Raw genomic sequence first — 21,530 nt, 5'->3', positions numbered from 1 at the left:
TTAGGTTAAGTTATGTCCATGTGTGCAGCTGATGATTTGGGACAATTGTTCCAGGTTGATACAGGTTTGTTTGAAGAGTGATACAAACTAGACGTCAATGGATTTGAACTCCCACCTACCTAATTTATATTCTCTACAATAGTATCTTACTAAATGAAGATACAGAAGAAGTCATGATAAAGGGATCAGAAAACACACATTTCAAAAGAATGTTAGGACAGTGTGGAAGACTGAAAATGAACATTGCTAAAAAGTATACAACAAAATGGGGATCAAAACCCTCCCCAGTGTACCAACAAGGTAAACATCACTGCCAGTCTGATACATACACATACTTTGCTTACCCGTATTTCATGTATGCATTGTAAATAATTAGCGAACAGTACAGATCCTTTGTCAAACTGCTACAAGGTAGACCTCAATGGATTTGAACTGATGCTTAACTGATCAGTTAAAATTGATTTCTGTTGTTTACAACCTTCATCCACTCTTGCCAACTTGTCACATTATATGTTTTTGTTACTTGATGTTCTTACACCATCTACATTACATGCATAGATATGCAGTATACTAAGGAAATAACTGGGAGTTGCCCATACCTCAACACAACAATGCTGCAGTGTCTACCAGTGACCATATCTGTACTGTGTACTACAAGAAAAAAATGGTAATGCCTGACTGATAACACTAGTGGTACTCAACAGGTATCTGTATAATGGATCGGCTGTGATGGTAACCAGTTTGCAGACATAGTATAGCTACTTGATATGGTCCGTAATGGGCATTACAGTGTGGAGGAGTGGAGGGATTTCCTGCCATGGATAGACCAACATTCAGCCAGTATACCAAAGCCTTTAGGTTTTATAGCTGGCATACATTACATGTATGATCCCTGCAGAAGGTGTAGGACATAAAGGTGATGTACATTCACAAACACTCAGAACTTCTTTGCCACCATTCCAAACACCTTTATCAAACGTTGGTCTGAGCACCCTTCTGTTATACTGGACCACAGTCATTTTTACTTGGGTGCTGCCTTTGCCACCATTCCAAACACCTTTATCAAACATTGGTCTGAGCACCCTTCTGTTGTACTGGACCAGTGTCATTTTTACTTGGGTGCTTCCCTCATGATCATAAACAGTGTTCTTTCTGCCAGGTGTTTGTGCCTAAGACTTTACATAGTCACTTCTCCACTTTGTCCATACACCTGGAGAACCAACGTCTTAAGTGGTTGGCTCAGGGTGCTATGGCAGAATCCTCTCATAATGATGGCCAGCCATCTGCCAAGAAAAAGTACAAATTATGCCCGATCTGCCTACTGTTCAGCCTCAATAAAAATGTAGAGCAAGACACTCTGAATGGACAAACCATGATTGTTGAATAACCAAAAACTTTAATAAAACCACATAGAAAAGTTATATCCAGCACCAAAAATACACGAACGCTTAACGTATCACCGGGTTTTTGTCTTGTATAAAACTTCATCAGATGCAAGAGTACCCATCTTCACAATCCTTTTTAAATAAAATAAAACCAACCGTTAATCAATTAACCGAGTTTAAACCATTTACACTGTTTAGAATAGGTAACAATAAAATTCTATCTAGCTATCCAGTAGCAAGTGACTCTTTAGGCAGTTTACATTCCCTTTAGAGCACAATCTAGTGGCAGACTGTGTGAGCAGGACTGGCCATACCTCTCAACTGTACAGATTTTCACAGAATATCCAGATTTTTGCCTCATATTTGTGATCCGTTTCTCATAAAATTGTGGTTTTCTGGCAAATTACTGGAAAATCATTAAAGATTAAGTTAGAAAATAATGATAGTTGAGTTTCAGACTTCATACCCTTCATAAAATTCATGCAAATGCAAAACCTGTTATTCTGTCAACTTTCTGTGTCTGTAAAAGCAATATTTAAAAATTGTCCCTATTTTTTGCCTTTGTCCCACTTTTATTTACGGCTTTGTCCAGATTTCTTGTTCTAAGAGGCTGAGAGGTATGGGCCCGGCACACAAGCTCACAAATGGATGCTTCACAGAGATGTGTTCCTGGAGATTGTCCATTAGTGGGATGTTCCTCAGGTATATCTTTTCACCTCCCCGCTGAACAGAAAACTTCCTTTATTCTGTTCCAGGGTCCCCACGTCCTCTGGCTTGGAAGGTGGATGCCCTGTCTTTTCCTTGGAAGGGGGTGCTTCTGTATCCTTCCTCCCTTCCTCTATTACTATGAGTTCTGCACAAGATCAGGCAATACTCTCCCAAAAACCTGCTAGTGACTTCCTTTCAGTCCAGACAGCATTGGTAACCCTTCTTTCTTACTTGGCCAGGGCAATCACCACAAGTTATCTCACCAAGTGGATCTTCTCACACAGGTTTCTAAAGCCATTTCCTTCTATTTTTCTTTTTAGGGCAATAGTCTATAAAGGCACATTCTACTAGGGCACTTGCCTCCTCTTGTACCTTTTTCAAGGTTCTGGATAACAATTTTATCCTTGAGACTGCTACTTGGTCCATACTTTAAACATTACAAGTTAGATGTTATTTCCAGGGTCAGCGCAGTTTTTTCCAGGACTATTCTGCATGAATTTGTGGAGGGTCCATTTATGCCTTCTTGCCCCAAGCCTTCCTACTGAGCTCTTGTACTTTCCCTAAAGTGGAGAATAATACAAAAGTGATGTTGAAGGACATAGTGTAGTAGTGTAAAATCATACCATAATTACTGCAGTATTCTGTTCCTCCCTCCTTCCCCTACTGTCCTAGCTCTTACCCTGGATTTTTGTTACCCTCCTGGCTAAGGGGTCCTTCCTCTTTTTTCCTTCTGGATGCATGTGTTGTCATTTGTCCCTGAATGCATTTTGTTCCTCATGGGGCATTTTCAGTTCTGAGTGCTTGCGTCCATATGTCACATTTAAGCCCTATGCCTTGCACGGGTAGTCAAGCACCTCTTTTCAGCAGAGGACCGGGAGAAAAGCTCAAACATATTACATTTTTAAATAGACATTCTTATGAAATAAAGGAAACTGTTACAATATAAAAGATATGCATTTAATAGATGCTGAATAATGAACAATCAAAGAAGTGTATTAGTGAGTTTGTCAAATAGATAATAGATTTTGTCATTAGTGATTAGAAATTCAAAGAAACAGAAGTGAGAGAAGGGACTTTCTAGAGGCAAAAATGTTAATATTGTAGTTAAGAGGTATGGTGCGTAGTGATTCAAAATTTTTACGCCATGTATTGCTGGTTCTCCTCATTCAGATCAGTTTTACACCTTTAACAGTAGTGTTTTTGTCCAAATTCCCAACAGTTATTTTTGTGATGGAGAACCAGAAGTAAATGCAGTAGATCTGGAAGTCTGTCAAAGAAGGTCATTTTACTAGGCCAGACCAAACTCTATTAATTTGAAACAAAAACAGTTGCTCTTTAACCTGTATCTGTGAAGTAGCATTGTTAATGCAGGTGATAAAAGCAGAAAAAATTGCTGTATAGCTGACACTGCTTCTACTATGAGTCATTGAAGATGAAAGCCCTGACAAATTTACAAGATTAACTTTATTGTCATTCAACCGCATGCACGGCTGAATGAAATTTTGTTCCTCTAAGCTCAACATTTATCAGCAACAAAAACCTTACACATAACAAAAACAAAGTAAAAAAACAACAGTACGAGCCAACGGTCAATGCCAAAAACATAACTGCTACAATCCAACTCATGCACCAACTACATCAAAGTTTCAGTCCAACCGCAGGCACAGAAACATCAGCTGCCACATCCTCACATTCCGCTCAGCCCAGAAACATTTCTTCAGTCCACCTAGGAACCACAAGGTACTCCACCTCTACATCAGAAACCAACAATCCATAAACAGATCCTCTGATGAACTTCTGCAGCCGACCGCACAGCTCCGAAACCTGTCCATATCTCTGTCTCACCTCTATTCTGGATTTCCCCAACAAGACATAACTCTATTTTGAATATCACGCCGGCAAACTCTGCTTCCACCTTTGCAACCAATGCACCAACTCGCACTGCAGGCCCAGCTTCAAGTTCCAAAGGTAAGAAAAAAACAGAAAAACTACACATCGGGACACCATGGACATCACAAGACAGCCATTGACACCAGACACACACCCGACCAGAGGAACGGCCCCACAACTTGACAACACAGGTAAGTGTATGAACAAAACCTAAGTGCACAACTGGGGAGCTGGAGAGGCCGCTGCCATCATGGCACTGCCATCTTAGCTATGTATGCATGTATGTATGTTATGTATGTATGTATGTATGTTAGCTATATATGACAACTTGCATCTCTGAACTCTAATCCTTGAAAAATACCTACCAAAAAACAAACTCAAGTGTTTTTTTTCCAAGGGGCACAAGGCTCTATATACCCCCTGAACTTATATATACTAACTCCATGGTCATACCAACTCAGAGAAGGGAGAAATTACCCCAAAAGGGCATTGCTGCTGGCATATGGAGCCAGTCAGAACCTCAGGGAACTGAACCTTAAGCAACTGATGTTCAAGATCTGAAACTTCCATCGATAGGGTAATGACTGACACTAGGTGACTGTTTTGAAAACAATGTTACAAGCTATATTCAAGAACAAAAATGTAAGCTGCTTCATTAAGGCTGTTTTCTATTTTTTTTTTAATTCAAAACATCAATGTTTTTGTTAAGAAGCCACCTCATGAATATAGGCAACAGAAATTTGTACATATATGGTAGACATTAGTATTATAAATAATTAATTCATCTCTTGAGGTTCAAAAAATACATTTTGATCTCAATTTGAAAAATGACAATTCCTCCATTTCTGAAAAACTAAGAAAAACATATTTTACAATTTACATACAGCACATTATGCACTTCTCCCTGACACCATGCCAGCTGTGACTGCAGTAGGAATGGGGAGAAAAAAAAATCATTAAACCACCAGAAATGGCTGTCTGGTTGACAACCCACCTTGGTCAACCCATCTGTTGCCCAGCAAAGGGAGTGAGTGAGCTAATAGACTGAGAGAGGGTCTGATGATCGGCAGGTAACTGGTATAAAGAGTAGAAAAACAGTCATCCACACTGGTCATGTAACCAACCAACTCCCACAACAACCAACTTCACAGAAAGTATAGCTATTCAGTTCAACACTTTCTTCATTCAAACTGTTGCCTCATGCTTAAAAGACACAACTACCACTATACCTATACAAGAGTCTTTTCAACAACAAAATCTAATATCTCTTAAACCTATACAAATCTCTTTCATCAAAAAACTCCTCCTCAAACTAAAACCTACCACTTTCACCCAAGATAACCTTCCTCCTGAATATATTAGACTAGCAACAGACACAGTAGCCTACCTAGTAAGCATTCTAATCAACTGCTCCATCAAAGAGAGTTACTTTCCTGTACTCTGGAAGAACTCCTACATTTTGCCACTTCATAAAGGTGGACACTCTACACACATAAAGGTGGACACTCTACACATTTCACCAACTTTTGCTCCCTTGCTATCTTCTCCCCCCTAGCAAAAATCCTATAAAATGCAGTCACCACCAACTACTAAAATCTATATTGGAAAATAATTTACTCCATCCTACCCAACACTGCTTATGCCCACAACTCAGTTAACGAGCACCATAACATAGGCAAACCAGTATCAGTATCTTCCTATACCTATAGGGATTCCACAGGGCTCTATCCCAGGACCACTCTTATTTAATATTTTCATTAATGATCTATATAAATCAACCAAAAACAATTCTATCATACAGTGTGCAGATTATTCAAAACTCATCTGGTCAGCTAAAACTATTGAAAAACTACAGCAACTAACACAGGAATCCCTTCACTCTGTAAAGGCTTGGCTCTGTAACTCACAACCTCTTTTGAACCCCCACCCTCCCCCCAAAAAAAGCTTATCCTCTTTACCCTAAAGCATTCCAAGAGAACATACCCACCTTTACAATAATCTCTTTTAATAACACCACAATTGAATCTGTTTCACACTCTAAGCTGTTAGGAGTACTCTCCATATAAAAAAAAAAAACAGTCAAAAACACGCAAAAAATATGGTCTTCTGTACAGAATTAACCCATTTTAACTGAGGAAGCAAACACATAGCCACAGCACACCTACTAACAACCTTTCTGTATGGGGCCCCAGTGCTGATCCATCTCCATACCACCCAAATGAACCTACTAGAACAGTACTATAACAAAATACCAAAATTCTCAGCGAACCTGCCATACAGGACATAACATTGATTAACACTAAAAAGCTTCTCTGGTTAGAAGTCCCTCACTGCTTGTCTTATTCTTATCTGAGTATGACACATACTGTAATCCACAAACGGTAAAATGTCCAAGCTTGGCCAGTATTCTTACTCTGTATATTCCAAACAGAACCCTATATTCAAGTGATAAAAATTTACTATTTGTGACCAAATCAAGAAACTCTGTAGGAGACTGTCTATTCTCACGCCGTTTCTCAGAAATGTGTAATGGCATTCCATTCCCTATAAGAGTAGACTCTTCAGACAAATTCTTTAAAAATGTCCTAACAATTCTCGATGATATTTGTTCTTGCTGTTGCTCCATCCATGGCTAAAATAATATTTCTTCTCACTTAATCCTATATTAACTCTTCCAGCTTTTCTTTTAACCCCATCTGATATTCTGTGCTTTCTCTCTCATTACGTCATCATCTTCTCTATCGGCTATTTTATGTCCATGTTCTTACCTGTCTTATCCTACGTGTGATCTATAGTGTACCTCAACCATTATGTAAGGTATACTTGTACTGTTATTGTTAAATTTTTGCTTAATGTATGTTGCTGATATGTATTTATAAGTTGTTGGATTTTCTGCTTATTTTACGCAGTACAACTGTTTGAAAGTTGTATTGTTAAATTTTGCTTATTGTTTTGTGTAAATTCTTGTGAAGCTTTTCCCCCTCACCTCCACTGAAAAGAGTTCTGCCTAGTTGAATCATCCAGGTAAATAAATATATACATACATACATACATAAATACAGTAGCATCATGATCTTTTCAGTTTGCAACAGTTTTGTCCTAAAACAGCAATATTAATTTTTTCAGAGATTCTTCATGAGTACAAAAATCAATTATTCTTGAAAGAGTTGCGCAGTGTGATTTCATGAAGCCATAGCAAAATTTATTTTAATATTGCAAGAGAATGCGTTTTGGTGAGTATGTGAAAAGTTATCACAACTGATTGTATGCTATGATGCTACTGTACAAATTCAACCTTTATTTTATAGCTCATAGAAAAGTTTAGTAAATATATATTTAATCCATTTGAATTTAATTTATTTCTTAAATACTTACCCCCCTCCCCCCAAGTCTTTATTTCATCCAATTTTGTTATTTTCTTTTAGGTATTGTCAATTTTAAACGAAATAAAGGATCTTATGACATTGAGAATGGGGGAGTTTATCTTGACGATATTATTGTGAACAAATTTGCGCAGGATGCAGAGAAAGATGCTGACTATAAAAAAACAAGCATTGCACAAAGACGGACTTCACAAAAACGGGGATCACTTCCCTTTTAATGGCATTTGAGAACAATTTTACTGGGGTACAGCACAGATCTAAAATAAAGAAAACACTGAATAATCATATGTCTTTGTTACCACAGAGAATACAATGCATAACATGTGACCTTGCAGCTTTATTTGTTATCCATCTGTGAAAAGCTACAACACTCAAACCAGTATGCTCATGCTCAGTATGTCAGCCTAATGACTGAGTAATCTGCATGAATAATGTGTTCTTTATATGTGAGCGGCACATAAATGAAAATGTGCCTCCCACCCTTTTGTTTTACATGTACAGTAATACATAAAAGCACTGCCCATTTTGAATGAGTGTACCATGCGTCTACATGTTTTTACTTTGTGTACAGTACTGTCTTAGTAATTAAGAAATATTCAGCTTGAAAAGATTTTATCTAATTATTTTAATTAAATTACTGAAAATTAAAAAAAATTGGATTTTATTCAGAATTCAGATTTTGCAACTTTGAATCCCAACTGTGAAAGCAAAAATGAGTGTATAATAACATTTTAATAACAGTACTATTTAAGATTCCCAACTGATTGTATATTAACTCTGTTGCCTAGTACACAGAATAAACAATCCTCTCAACTTAGTAAAAAATGCTTTTTTCATTCATCGACATTTATATCTCAGTTTTTTCTATTGATGTTGTTGTTGTATCCAATTTAGACTTAAGGGTTATGCTTATAACATTTCCAAGTCGAAAAAACATAAACGGAAGATCTAGCCACAAATATAATCCAAAAAGGACTCTTGAACTCCGAGTTGAATCCAAAAAAATATAAAATATTTAATATTTCAACAACATACAAGAATAGATGAGCGCTTTCGCGTAGTGTAGCCTACGCTTCATCAGATGACAATATACAAAATATAAAGCTCTTAAATATAACAATGCACGGGAAAAAACAAACATTTTAACAAGCAATTAGTGCTCGTAATATAGACAGCTGAAATTCATTGCAAAATACATAACACTCACTGCCACCTTAATAGCATCATCAATTGGTAAATAAATGAATAGTAATACTAAGAACAAGTTGACAAAAACAGAACGCTAAACAAGTGGTGTAAAACTGTTGTTTTCAAAACCAAATAAACTGGATACGTACATGCTAAAATTAGTCATATAGTGTAAACTTCATGCAAATTATTTGAAACTGCGTGTAACAACAACAAAACTTGCTTCTGTTATATTAATATATCAAAACATTATGGAAAAGTTTGAATACATATTATCAGTACTATAATGTGTCACTGATGTTCTCAACAATCAAGTTTCAACATAATAAACACCAATGAATGAATTCATATATAAATATATATGTAAAATATGAAGCCTAAACTAAAAAACTGAAAAATTTAAAAAATTTTTAAAAATTTTGAAAAATTTTTTACATCCTAAAATGAATCATTTAACTAATAAATATTTAGACCATGTTAAAAACCTGTACGTTCAAGAACCGGTTTGATAGATACATAATTATTCAAACCTGGGGGTAAGTGTGCACTAAGTTTCAAAATCCATTTCAGCTCCACAGAAGCCAACTCATTGTCACAATCCCCACCCCTTGGGCTTTGTCCTACCACTTGTAGAGCCCTAAAGCAGAAAGTATGTGAGGGATGTTCTAGTACATATATCATATAGGTGATTGTAGATTCTATCCTGTAATCTCCTTTTAGTCAAGCCCACGTAAAAGGCTTGACATGCCACGCAATTGGCAAGATAAATAAGATTTCTCGTATTGCAAGTTGCATAAAACTTGGGAATAAACTTGAAATTAATAGAAGGATGCTTGTAAACTTGAATACTAGTGATGTAACTACATCTGTTGCACTGATTACAGGCAAAGGTACCTAGAGTCAAAGACGTGGAAATGACAGGAGAAGTCAAATTGACACGATCGTTGCATAAAATTTGTTTAAGATTTTCACAGTTCTTATATAGAAACCTAGGTTTACTACCTACTAATTGTCTAGTATGAGGATCCATAATAAGGACATTACAATTTCTGGAGATCACTTCTTGTATGCTCTTGATGTCACTGGTGTATTTAGTGATATATTTAACTATATTATCGATATTAATATTATATGGACTATACATACCTTTATAATTAATATATCTCTTAGGTTTACTGACTACTGTGTCACTCTCAATATTAGGAGAATCTAAATGACCCGGAACACTGTGCCTAATGTCTCTCACCATATTGGGTTGATAACCCCTATCTATGAAGAGGGATTCCATAAAATCAGCCTCTATTGATAAGGATTGTCGCTCTTTACATAGTCTCAGAATTCTCACAAATTGGCTTTTAACAATGCCATAAAATGTGTATCTAGGATGCATACTGTCAAAAGTAAGGATCGTATTTTTCCATACCGGTTTCCTATACAAAGAGGAAACAATAGATCCACATTCTGTTATCCTCAGAGACACATCTAAAAAATGTATCTCCGTTGGCGAAACATCTTTCGTGAATCTAAGAAAGGAAGTGGTCGTTTCTAAATAAAGCAGAAACTGATCAAAGGCCTGTTGGGAGCCTTCCCAAACAATAAGAATGTCGTCCACAAAATGTTTGTATAGTTTGACAAACCTAAACATTTCATGCTCAAACAAACAAGTTTTCTCCCAATAAAAAAACACCAGATTTGCGTAGGTATTAGCGCAGGGGGTGCCCATGGCAACCCCCCACTGTTGTAAATAACGTTTATCTCCAAACAGGAAAGCATTATTATATAATACAAGTTCAAGTAATTGACATATCAAAATTTCCAAGTCCAAAGAAGTCAGAACAGATGAGTAAAATGCTAATGTTGCAATGCATTGGTATTGGAGGACATGACTTCAAGAGGTAGGTTTGGCCTGGTCTGTGTAAAACAACCACAAAAATAGCACCTTTCTAGCAAATTATCCTAGTGCTACTTCTAAATACAACCTGAGCTGCCACTGTTCCACTTAGCAGAATAACAGAAGCATAGATGAGATCAATAACTACTGATTAGTATGCATCATAGCAGTACAGAGAAAACAAGTAATCTTGAAAAACAAAACTGAAAAAAGAATATGTTTAATCCAGTCTATGATACAAGGTTCCATGGGTTTATAGAAAAGAGGCTATATCAGATAATGGTTCCACTTTTTTTTTATTTTTTGTGTCTGCTTTTATCCTTTGTGTCTGCTGACTATTAAGCCACTGTCCTATTGAAGCAGTAACTCTAGTGCCCATTCATTAATTCTGGAGCAAGAGGGACAGAAGCCTCTTATTTCCCTATTTAGACAAGAGCTACCCAGACAATTGCCATCATGCAAGCAGCCATAATAGGAGATTACTTTGCATGAGTCTAACCCTCCGCTGATGATAATGTGAATGCCTGCAGCACCCCAAGGACCACTTATGCTACAGGGATGGGTGGCCATGTTTGTGCCTGTCCATTCCATGGGTTATTTTGGGCATAGTGTGTTCCCAGCTTAGCTGTGCAGCAACAACTCTCGTCATGAGCCATCAAAGCCATCCCTTGGGTGGGCATGTCACCAGCAGCCACATCTATCCTATCGCTCTTCCCCTGGTCTTCCAAGAGCTGAGAGACTTAACTGAACCGTGATTGGCTGGATTGCAGTCAGATTTTTATCTTCCCTGTACCATATAGACAGTCTCTAACTTAAATCCAAGCTTGGAGAGAGTGAGTGACCACAGCAGTGAAGAAGGGCTGTCTAGTTTATATTTCTTGCTCAAACTCAAGTATGGGTTTGACCAAGCAGGCTGAGCTGCCTTCTGAAAAAAAAAAAAAAAGAATTGGGCACCTATGTGGCATTTTTAGAGAGAGTAAGACATTTTACAAAAAAACAAAAAAAAATTGGAGACTGTTTATAAACAAGCTGTTGCCATACACCAAGAATTGTTGTTCTCATCAGAAAGTACTGCAGCAATTAGTATTAGCAGGAAATCCCTTATTGCAAATAGTACAGAGATATGTAGATCATTAAGCAACAAGGAACACATACAGTTTGAAATCCTGGAGTAGATGTCTTTTATATTATTGTTATTATTATTCCAGGATTTTGTTCAGTCAAATGCTGGTGACATGATTTCTTTTTGTGGGGGAGTAGCAGCAAAATAAAGAATGTCCACATGTCTTTTTAGACTACAACTAAAAAACTGATAATAGCTTGGGTATTAGAATTCTGAAAGAAGACAGTCTAATTTGAAAATGGACTATTTTCTAATGTTAGGTTCCATTGCTTTGCAGGCATTTGTGTTTGTGACCATAACTCTAGTTCTGTTCCTTTGATACATGGGTAGCCTTCCTTTTATACGCAGTTGTCAGGCATTTGACATTTGTGGTTTGGGGCTGTCACTCTTCTCCATCATGATTCACTCTAGGGTCACCCATAATCTTCCCCACTATGGCCTGCCATTCTTTTAGCTTTCGTCAGTGGATCTCAGCTTCAGTTGATATTTATTTTGCTTGGTCCAAAAGAATTGAGCATAGCTCCTTTCTCACAAAGACTGCAAGTGAGAGTACACAGTAACATCTCTTACAGTGTGAAAATGGCAAATGAAGGAAGAAATAAACATTTTAATCACTGCCTGCTATATCCAGAAAAAGAAGCAGTCATTCAAACTGTTATTAACGTAGTGATTATGCACTCATTTGCTATTTGTGTGTGTGAAAGTGTCAAACTTTTAATTCCTGATTTAAATGTTTAGCCTTGGTATGATGTCTGGAGATTTGAAAAACCTCAGTGAAGAACATTGATATTTAATTTGAAATCTGAAGTATATTTAAACCCAAATGCTGATCCAACTTAATTCTTCCAAATAACTTCAGCACTGAATATATTAATGCATATTTTGATGTGCATACTTGTGATTTGTCCATATTGTTTACAATACTGAAAGGTATGCATAATTCAAGTATTTCATACAAGACCTAGTCTGTCATGTTCTAGCTTACTTGTAGTATTTAGATTGTATAAACATGTTTCAGTGTTTGCTTTTGTTTTCTAGTATTATTGACTGTAGCTACTTCATACTGGTCATCACACTGAAAAAAAAATATCACAATACGTGTAAAACAGATTTCTGTTCTAAGCCTGTATTAATTCTATATGGAGTTTTCCCGCTTCCTACTATTAAAATAAATGTGTATTTTGCAGATTATTATTTGCATTATAATTGTTTTGAAACTCACAGTGTTTATATTGGTAATAGTAGAATTTTTTGTTCCTCTGAATTGATTTACAAAGTTCCTGATGAGTAAAACTGCTGCTTAAGGCCTAGAATTGGAGTTACATTTTTAGGCAAGCACACTCATGAGTACAAAGCATTATTTTGAAGGCACTTATGAATTGTTTCCTTGCTGACCGTTTTACAGTCTACATCAACATTAAATTGTCAAAATGAAGGAGTAGGACATAACTGCTACTACCCATTAGTGCACTGACCACAGACCTCACATTATCTCTACAGCTTTCGGACCCTATTATCCAACAGACTGCACTACATAATAACACTGCTATTTCAATGCCATATTCACTGCTAACTCTGTGCTGGGTATACAGATGACTGTAGAGGGCCTTATCAGGAGAGAATATACTGATAGTGGCGTTTGGTGGTATTCAGCGCTGTGTATTTGACTATGGTACTTCTGGAGGAATGTGGTTACAGTTACCAGCGGTATACACTACTGTCTGCTTGTTAGTGTAGGATCACAAAATTTGGGGGTGGAGTTGACAATATGTAAATATATGCATGGGTCTGTATTACTGAAATGTTGTAGTCCCTAACATGACATTTTCCAATTCTGTGGATTTAAGGTTTGTACATTTCATAAGATGGTTAGGAGAAAAATCCTAACATAATTAAAAGAATGCTTTGTTGGTTTATGTTATCAAAAATTATTCATAATTCAGTAGCTCTGTGGATGGTCTGTAATCTAAATTCCATAAACATAAAAATTCTATTAATAGGGAATAATGAAATTAAAGTATATCTTTCCATGAACGTGAAGATCAAAATGGTAGCTGATTTGTAACATCTAATTAAATTCAACTGTATGTGTTTGAAAGTCTGCATAAGAAATGAAGAATAGTTCAAAAGTTATACCCAAATCATCATTCATTTCCTATCAGCCAGATTACTTGAAAGCTTAATTTACCTAGCATAAAAAGAGTTTATTATGGATGTCAGAATTAGTGTTTTGATTTGGTTATGTCAGTGTAACTCCACAACTCAGTACAATGAAACATGTCTTCATTGTTTTAAATCTGACCAGAAAGGAAACAAGGGGGGGTTAAAGAATAGAGTATTCCTTAGACCAGATATTTTTACCTCCCTGATTTTTTTATCAAATTGAAATGTGATACGATTTTTTAAACATCCTTATAAAATATGACATTTTTAAAAAATGACTTAGATGCAAGTCTATATTACTTCATCGAAAACACTATTCAGAGAACACCTATTCATCGACCCCAAAACAGTGAATGCTCCTTTCATCAAACCAGTACATCATTGAAAATTTCCGTAGGGCAAATAGCTATCCAACATGCTGAACAATACACACTGTGAATATATCAAGCCATCAAAGTGGGGGGCTATGCCCCCCCACATCCCACACACCCCCTACTTATATATACCAACTCTGAGATTGCATTACAGTGGGGGAAAGGGCAATTTTCAAATGTTGGACAGCTAACTCTTTGCTCTGATAAACACATTCACTAATGTGAACGTTCAATAAAAAAGTGTTCACTGTTTTGGGGTCGATGAATAGGTGTTCACTGAATAGCATTTTTAATAAGGTGATATAGACCCCATGGATACACATAACACTTAGAAAAGAAAACAAACCATAATAATATTTACATATTGTCATGTAGTATACATATATGTTTTCTTTTTAACAATTTTATTTCACTCGATCATACATACATAAATTGCTCACTTCCTGCCTTCCCTTGTGAGCTATTTTGAAATTCAGCAAGGACATGATTAAAATCATGAAATATTTAAAATGGCTAAGATGCGAGTTTAAAACAATGGTATATCAAATTCCATTCAAAATGGAAAAGTAACACTACACGTAAACTGCTGGAATTTTCATTTGTTATTTTAGTGTATATATGTAAATGAATAACATTGTTTTTCAGTGAATGGATGCTGTTCTGTATTACAAATGTTCTTCATAATGAAGACTGCTGCAGTAACCTTACTAATATGGGTTATATATTGCAAAGGGCATAACAGCCAGCCAGCTTCCAAAGCTTTCGGGCACTTTTCACATGCCCAAACTGTCAAGCAGCTGGGAGCTTTACTGCTGCCAAAGTGTACACTCTGATGCTTTTGAGGATCGACAGTCAGTTTGTGCTTTCTTTAGCTGGGCAGATAAGTTTACTTTGGGGAAAAAACTTCCATTTTCTTATTTTTCTACAGATGTTTTACTTTCCTCTTCAGGACAGTTATTTTAAAGCTATGAGTGTTGTGTTTTAATGGATTTTCTCAAGACTGTAGCATACTTTTAAGCAAGCAGTTGTTTATGTCAGTTGAAAGCAGAACTGCTAAACTATTTTCTATGGAGAAATTGTGTTTATTTCAAAGTTGTGGAGCTGCAACAGTGCTTGAAATTTTTTTTCTGTGTTTTTTTCTGTCAAAAAAGTAACTTTTGTGGACTGGTAGTTTTACTGACATTTTTGCTTGTTTTCCCCAAGATAGAGGCACCATTTTTGGCTTGACCATGGAAGAGATTGTCACTACCTGTCCTTCTTCCAGCCACAAAAAGAAAAAGTTAAGCAAACAGCCTTTGCCACTACAATAGGCTAACAATTTTCCGTAGCCGCAGGTGCTCGACTCTGCTGTTGCATTTTGTTGTACCTCACACCACATATCTTTTACCCTGGATCCCCTCTGGTGTAGCACCTACAGCCAATATGGACCAGGGATTAGCTACATCCTCTGAAGCTGTTGGGGTCCCCTCAGTGGGCAAGGGAGAACCACTCTTGTCGGTCCTGGGAGAGGGAACAGGAAAGGTTTCCCTGTTGTGTCAGAATGCTGTGAACATCCCTGTGGAAGCAGCGGCTGCCATTAGTAACACAGTTGGCCCCATTTTTCCTCTCAAAAAGAAACAGAAAACCAAGCATGAGTCTAATCCTCCTCAAAATTAGATGAATAGGTGCAGCTTACTGGGACTGGCTCATGGTTTGATTCAGGCTATTGATCTTTCTTGTAGAGTAGTTTCTGATAAAGGAAAGAGGGATGCCTCCTTTCCGGAAGAGATTCCAGATTCTGAATCTGAACAGAAAGATGCAGGGGCAGACTCAGGGTTTTGTCCTCAGATTTCTGATTCAGACGCAAAGGAGAGCTTGCTTTCTGGGTCTCACTGGGGGGGGGGGTCTCTTTCTCTGAGACTATGGCTAGAACATCTCAGTCTTTTCAGTGGGAAAACACTGAGGGTTCCCAGTCCCTCAAAAAATACTATGAGTTGTTATGGAAAAAATTCCAGAGCCTACACTCATTGCTAATATCCTTTCTGCTTTAGAGGATGTGTCTGTTACTACCTGCAATTTTCCTGATAGCCAGCTGTCCTTAAAAAGGCAGATAAGATGTATAAAGTTCCTCAGTCTTTTAAATTTTTATACACTATTCCCAAACCTGACCCAGCAACTATAGTCTTAGTTGACTCCTCTGCTGCTAAGCACTTAGTTAATTCCAGTCCTCTTTCTAATAAGGATGGCAAATTATTGATAGATATGGGGAAAAGGGTATCCTTCTGCAACTTTGAATTTCAGTATTTTAAATTGGGATGCGCATGTTAAAGTTTATTATCATATTGTGAAAGTATGAGGAATATTTTATCTACAATTTCTTCTTGTGAAGAAAATTTTGTTTAAAATAACGTAGTTTCTTCTATTGCATAGGTCACTACTCATTGTTTACAGTGTGTATATGACTCTGTTGATACTTCTTCCAGGACTTTGGCCTGTGGTATGGTTTTAAGGAGGTTTGCTTGGCTGCATTCTTAGAACCTTCCAGATGATGTTAAAAAGGAGATTTTAAATTTTCCGTTGGATAGAACTTTAGTGTTTGGACCCTGTGCTGCAGAGGGGATCAAAAAGTGCGTTGAAAGAGGCAAGCTGATGCAGGGGAATCTCTACAATTTTCAGCTCTCATTTTCCAAATTGTCCAATGGATTTTCTTTCTCCTTATCCAATTTTAGCAAAAAACTGAATAAACAGACTCGTCAGAATTCAGGTAAACAGATGTTTAGGAAGTGGGAAGGAGGTTCCAAAAAGAAGTTTCAAACCTCCCAAAACCAAACACAGTGTAAGAAGTCTAAATGACTATTCAAGAGACCTTGTAACCCCCCCCCCCCCCCCCAGGCTGAGTTTTTCTTCCAGAAAGTCTGAAACTATATTTTTCTCTTTGGCATCCTATTGTTTCAGACAAATGGGTTCTAAAAATCATTCATTGAAGTGGGATGGCAGTGGGAGGAAATTTCTCCTTTACATGGGGCCATTCCTCATCCTGTAGATCAGACCATTTTGTTTCCACCTGTTCGTCATCACATGCTGCCCCAAGGAGTAATATAACCAGTTCTTTCTTCCCAAGTGGAGAATGTTTTTTATTCAAGGATGTTCCTAGTCCCAAAGATAGAAAAGTCATGGAGACCAGCTGTGGATCTTTCTTTCCTAAACCTGTTTGTCACTTCACAGCCTGCTGCATCTTCTTCCTCTTTCAAGTTTCTTGGTAACACTAGACTTAAAAGAAGCCTATCATCACATTCCAATTCATCCAGACCTTAGGCTTTTTTAAGGTTTTGTGTGTCTGGATAACATTATCAGTTCTGTGCTTTACCTTTTGGACTATCCATTGCATCAAGAAAATTCACAAAATGTCTAGCTCCAGTTATATCTCATTGCAAGCTACAAGATATCCACATTTTTCCATATTTAGATAACCTGCTAAACTTTCCAGAGTATTTTTCAAAATGACAGGAATCTCTCTCTCTCTCAGGTGAGAGATCTCTCGCACAAGCTGGGATTCCAAGAGAACATTCATAGGTCTTTTTTGATTCCCTCACCTAGGATGGTGTTCCTGGGATGTCAACTAGACACCTTGGTTCAAAGAGCTTTTTCTTCCACAGGAAAAAAAAGATCTTTATTTTAATCTATTTCTAAGGTTTTTCACTCAGACTTTAGTCACTGTGAGGGAATACCTCAAGATTTTTCATGGCATATATGATTCTCATGACACCCTGGCAAGACTTCACATGAGAAGGGTACAGTAGTATCTGAAATCTCTTTGATCCCAGCATCAGCACCCTTTAATTTTTTAGATCACTGTACTGGGGTCTGTCAGAAGAGAAATCACTTGGTGGATACAATAGCTTTCCTTAAATCAAGGTCTTCCTTCTCTCTCTCCCTGTTGTAAAGCACAGTCACCACAGATGCTTCAGACTTTACTTGGGGAGCAGTTTCAGGAAAGATAAAAGTGGGGGGGGACACCAAGAACAGATGCAAGCACATAAATACCAAGGAAATGCTTGCCCAGATCATGTCACTCAATTTTCTGAACCATATTTAGTCCCAAGGACTGCTTCAGTGATTACAGACAATACCACAGTGATGTGGTACACCAAGAAGCAAGGGGAGGGACCAGGACATATCCCCTTTGCAGACTAGCCATATTAGCTTGGGATATAACTTCACAGCATAATCTCCCTATACAAGCGTCCTACATTCAGTCAGAGCAAAACAGTGTGACAGACAAACTGAGCAGGACTCTTAGGAGGTCTTCCAAGATTTGCTCCCTCTGTGGGGAGTTCCTCAAGCAGACCTCTTTGTCTCCTCTCTCAACAATCAACTGGCAAAATTCTGTTCCAGGACTCCATGCAGGAAGGCCTGGAAGATAGATGCATTTTCATTTCCTTTTTTTTTTTTTTTGACAGGAATGTTCCTGTATGTCTTTCTGACCTTTCCACTTATTTCTAGGGTACTTCAGAAGATTCAAAAGGAATCCCCCTAGAACATTGTTTTAAATCCCTTCTGGCCCAGGCAACCATGGTTCTCCCTTCTTTTAAAATGGCCAGGGGCAATTAACACAAGCTTCCCCTCAGAATGGATCTACTCACACAAGAACAGGAGTGTTTGATATACCCCAACATCAATCATCTTCAAATGACTGCCTGGATGATAGGCTCTTAATTCCCTTTTATGCACCTGATTTTCTGACGTTGTGCGGCAGGTACTAATGGAAGCAAGAAAGCCTGCTACTAAAAGATCATAGATTAGCAAATGGAAAAGGTTTTCTACCTGATGCCAACAACATAACGAGCACCCACTAAGATTAGTTGCCATCCATACCATGGATGTCTGCTGCAGACACCTCGGGTACTAGCTTGACAGAAGTAAATCTTTCAGATCATCAGATCAATCGTTCATTTCTTGTGAAGGTAAGAAGGGACAACCATTGCCAAACAGACTATTTCCAAATGGTTGTCTAAGGCTATTATCTTTTGTTATACTCACCATAACAAATCTATTCTAGGCAGTGTCAAGGCCCACTCTACAAGGACCTTGGCTTCTTATATGGCTTTTTGCAAACAGTTGGATTCTAGAAGTGCTCTAGAGACTGCTGCTTGGTCCTCTGTACATACCTTTACAAAGCACTACAAGCTGGATTCCTTCTCAAGGTGTAGATCATGCTTTGCTTGGACCATTCTCCAGGGGCTCCCGGACCCTTCCCTTCCACCTTCCAAATATAATTAGCTATGGTAATCTACCCATAAAGCTAAGACTATTGCAGCAGTGATTAATATGAAGAACATAGTACAGTTATGTAAGTTGAACTTGCCATAACAGTAGATGTTTGAATGAACACTGCTGCAGTAGCTGCTCCCTCCCTCTATCTCCCCTGTTTTTGGTGTGTTTTTTATGCCAAGGTGTGTACATTTATTTTTTGTTATTCCTAGACATGTCCTTTTAGGACTCAGCCTCCCTCTGTCTGCTGGCAGGAAAGCTCTGAAGGGCTTTGTGCCCAAACTTGTCTTTTAGTCAGCTCAAGTTGCTTGGCAGTTTGGGGTGCATGGAAGGTGCCCTGAAGCTTTGGAAGTTGGCCGACTGTTATATCCTTGGCTGGATGTAACCCATACAACTAAGGCTGCTGCAGCAGAGATTATTTGAACATCTACTGTTATGGTAAGTTCAACTTACACACTTGTACTTTCTGTAATATCTAATTTTTTTAGAATTCTCCACTTACTTACAGTAGAAGGATAAATAGTACCCTTTCTTCTATCAATAAACGTCATGCATTTAATATGGCAACCAGGAGTATGCCATATTTATTGATATTAAGTTCCTTCTTACCACTTTTGATAACAAAAACATTATTTTTAAATATGCCAAGTAGTCAAAAATCACTCACTGCAAACATTAGAAACAGTATGAGGCAGAGGTTAAAAAACATCATACAGATGCTGTTTACCTGGGGTTTAAGTCTTTATATTTAGTCTTGGGAACATTTTGGAGTCATACAACAAAAAGAATTGTTGTCTTGTACAGTATAATTAATTTTTTACAATTTTTTATTGAAATGTCTAAAAAGCAACACAAGATACCAGTCTAATATATCATCTTTTGACTGGTGAAGATCAGTTTGGAGGTCTCCCTGCAGCACAGTAAAATGCAGAAAAGAGTAACCATTTGAAATGGCAGGACTCCCTAGAGTGAGTCTTAAAATGTGGAGACTGAATAGCCGAAAGAACAGACTTAAATATACTAAGTCTGAAATATTCCCTTTTCTCTGAGGCATGGCAGTCTTGGATTTGGTGTGTGTGCATGTATATATATATATATATATATATATATATATATATATATATATATATATATGGGTTCACTTCAATTCACTGAACTTTCAATTCACTGACTTTCATTTCACTGACACCATTTCACTGAAATTCATTTCACTGAAACTTCATTTCACTGAAAGTTCATTTCACTGACAACTATTATTACAAAGTAAATGGAATATGCCCCCTTCCCCACTGTAGTGCGACCCTGGAGTTAGAATATATAGTTAGGGGGGTGGGGCAGCCCCACCCATTTCATATGATATTCTTACGTTTTGATATAATATTGCTTAGTAAAAGAAAAGTAAGTGGGGGGCTGCGCCCCCCACCCCCCTAACTATATATTCTAACTCCAGGGTCGCACTACAGTGGGGAAGGGGGCATATTCCATTTTATTGCTAATAATAGTTGTCAGTGAAATGAACTTTCAGTGAAATGAAGTTTCAGTGAAATTAATTTCAGTGAAATGGTGTCAGTGAAATGAAAGTCAGTGAATTGAAAGTTCAGTGAACTGAAGTGAACCCATATATATATATATATATATATATATATATATATATATATATATATATATATATATAAAGTTCAGGGAGTGTGTGGGTGCAGGGGGGCTTGCACCCCCTGCAAAAAGCACTTTTAAGAAGAAAGTGAATTTCGAGTTTATCCCTTCTCTCATGTTTTCAGTGTTTTATTTTTTTCCTGGCCTTGCTGACATCTCAATAGGGAGCCACAGAAGAGTGCCCTTTATGTCCACCCTCTTGTCCTTATAAGTACTAGGGAAGACACTTGTTTTTCTTTTCTTTCCTGTTCTCTCACTCATCCTTTTGAAGACATCATGGGGAATAGCTACTCACTATGGCAAGTGTGTGTGTGTGTGTGTGTGTGTGTGTGTGTGTGTGTGTGTGTGTGTGTGTGTGTGTGTGTGTGTAGTAGTCTCTTGGGCCAACAGAATTGCAAAATGGCTGTTAAAACCAACCTTTCATGAACAGCAACAAAAAGAGCAGGTGCTTTTCACTTTGACATAAAAACTGGCTTTGTGTGTCTTTGCATGTTCAGTGTGTTTGGCAGATGAAGCAGGTGT

The 21,530-nt window shown here is 37.5% G+C and overlaps 1 protein-coding gene across 2 annotated transcripts in view; it reads left to right on the top strand.

The window, feature by feature from the left end:
* Positions 1-12,759, top strand: part of ADGRG2 (adhesion G protein-coupled receptor G2) — a 465,660-nt gene extending 452,901 nt beyond the window's left edge. For both annotated transcript variants that reach the window (XM_044072249.1, XM_044072248.1), the window contains one exon: positions 7,409-12,759. In XM_044072249.1, the coding sequence (XP_043928184.1) occupies positions 7,409-7,584 (176 nt within the window). In that variant the 3' untranslated portion in view covers positions 7,585-12,759. The remainder of the gene's footprint in view (positions 1-7,408) is intronic.
* Positions 12,760-21,530: the final 8,771 nt, after the last annotated feature.

The sequence above is a fragment of the Protopterus annectens genome, chromosome 5.part0, assembly GCF_019279795.1.
Source record: "Protopterus annectens isolate FY-2018-M chromosome 5.part0, PAN1.0, whole genome shotgun sequence".
Classification (NCBI taxonomy): Eukaryota; Metazoa; Chordata; order Ceratodontiformes; family Protopteridae; genus Protopterus; species Protopterus annectens.
Note: the sequence above shows the minus strand (reverse complement) of the source record. Positions and strands in the feature narration are given on the sequence as shown.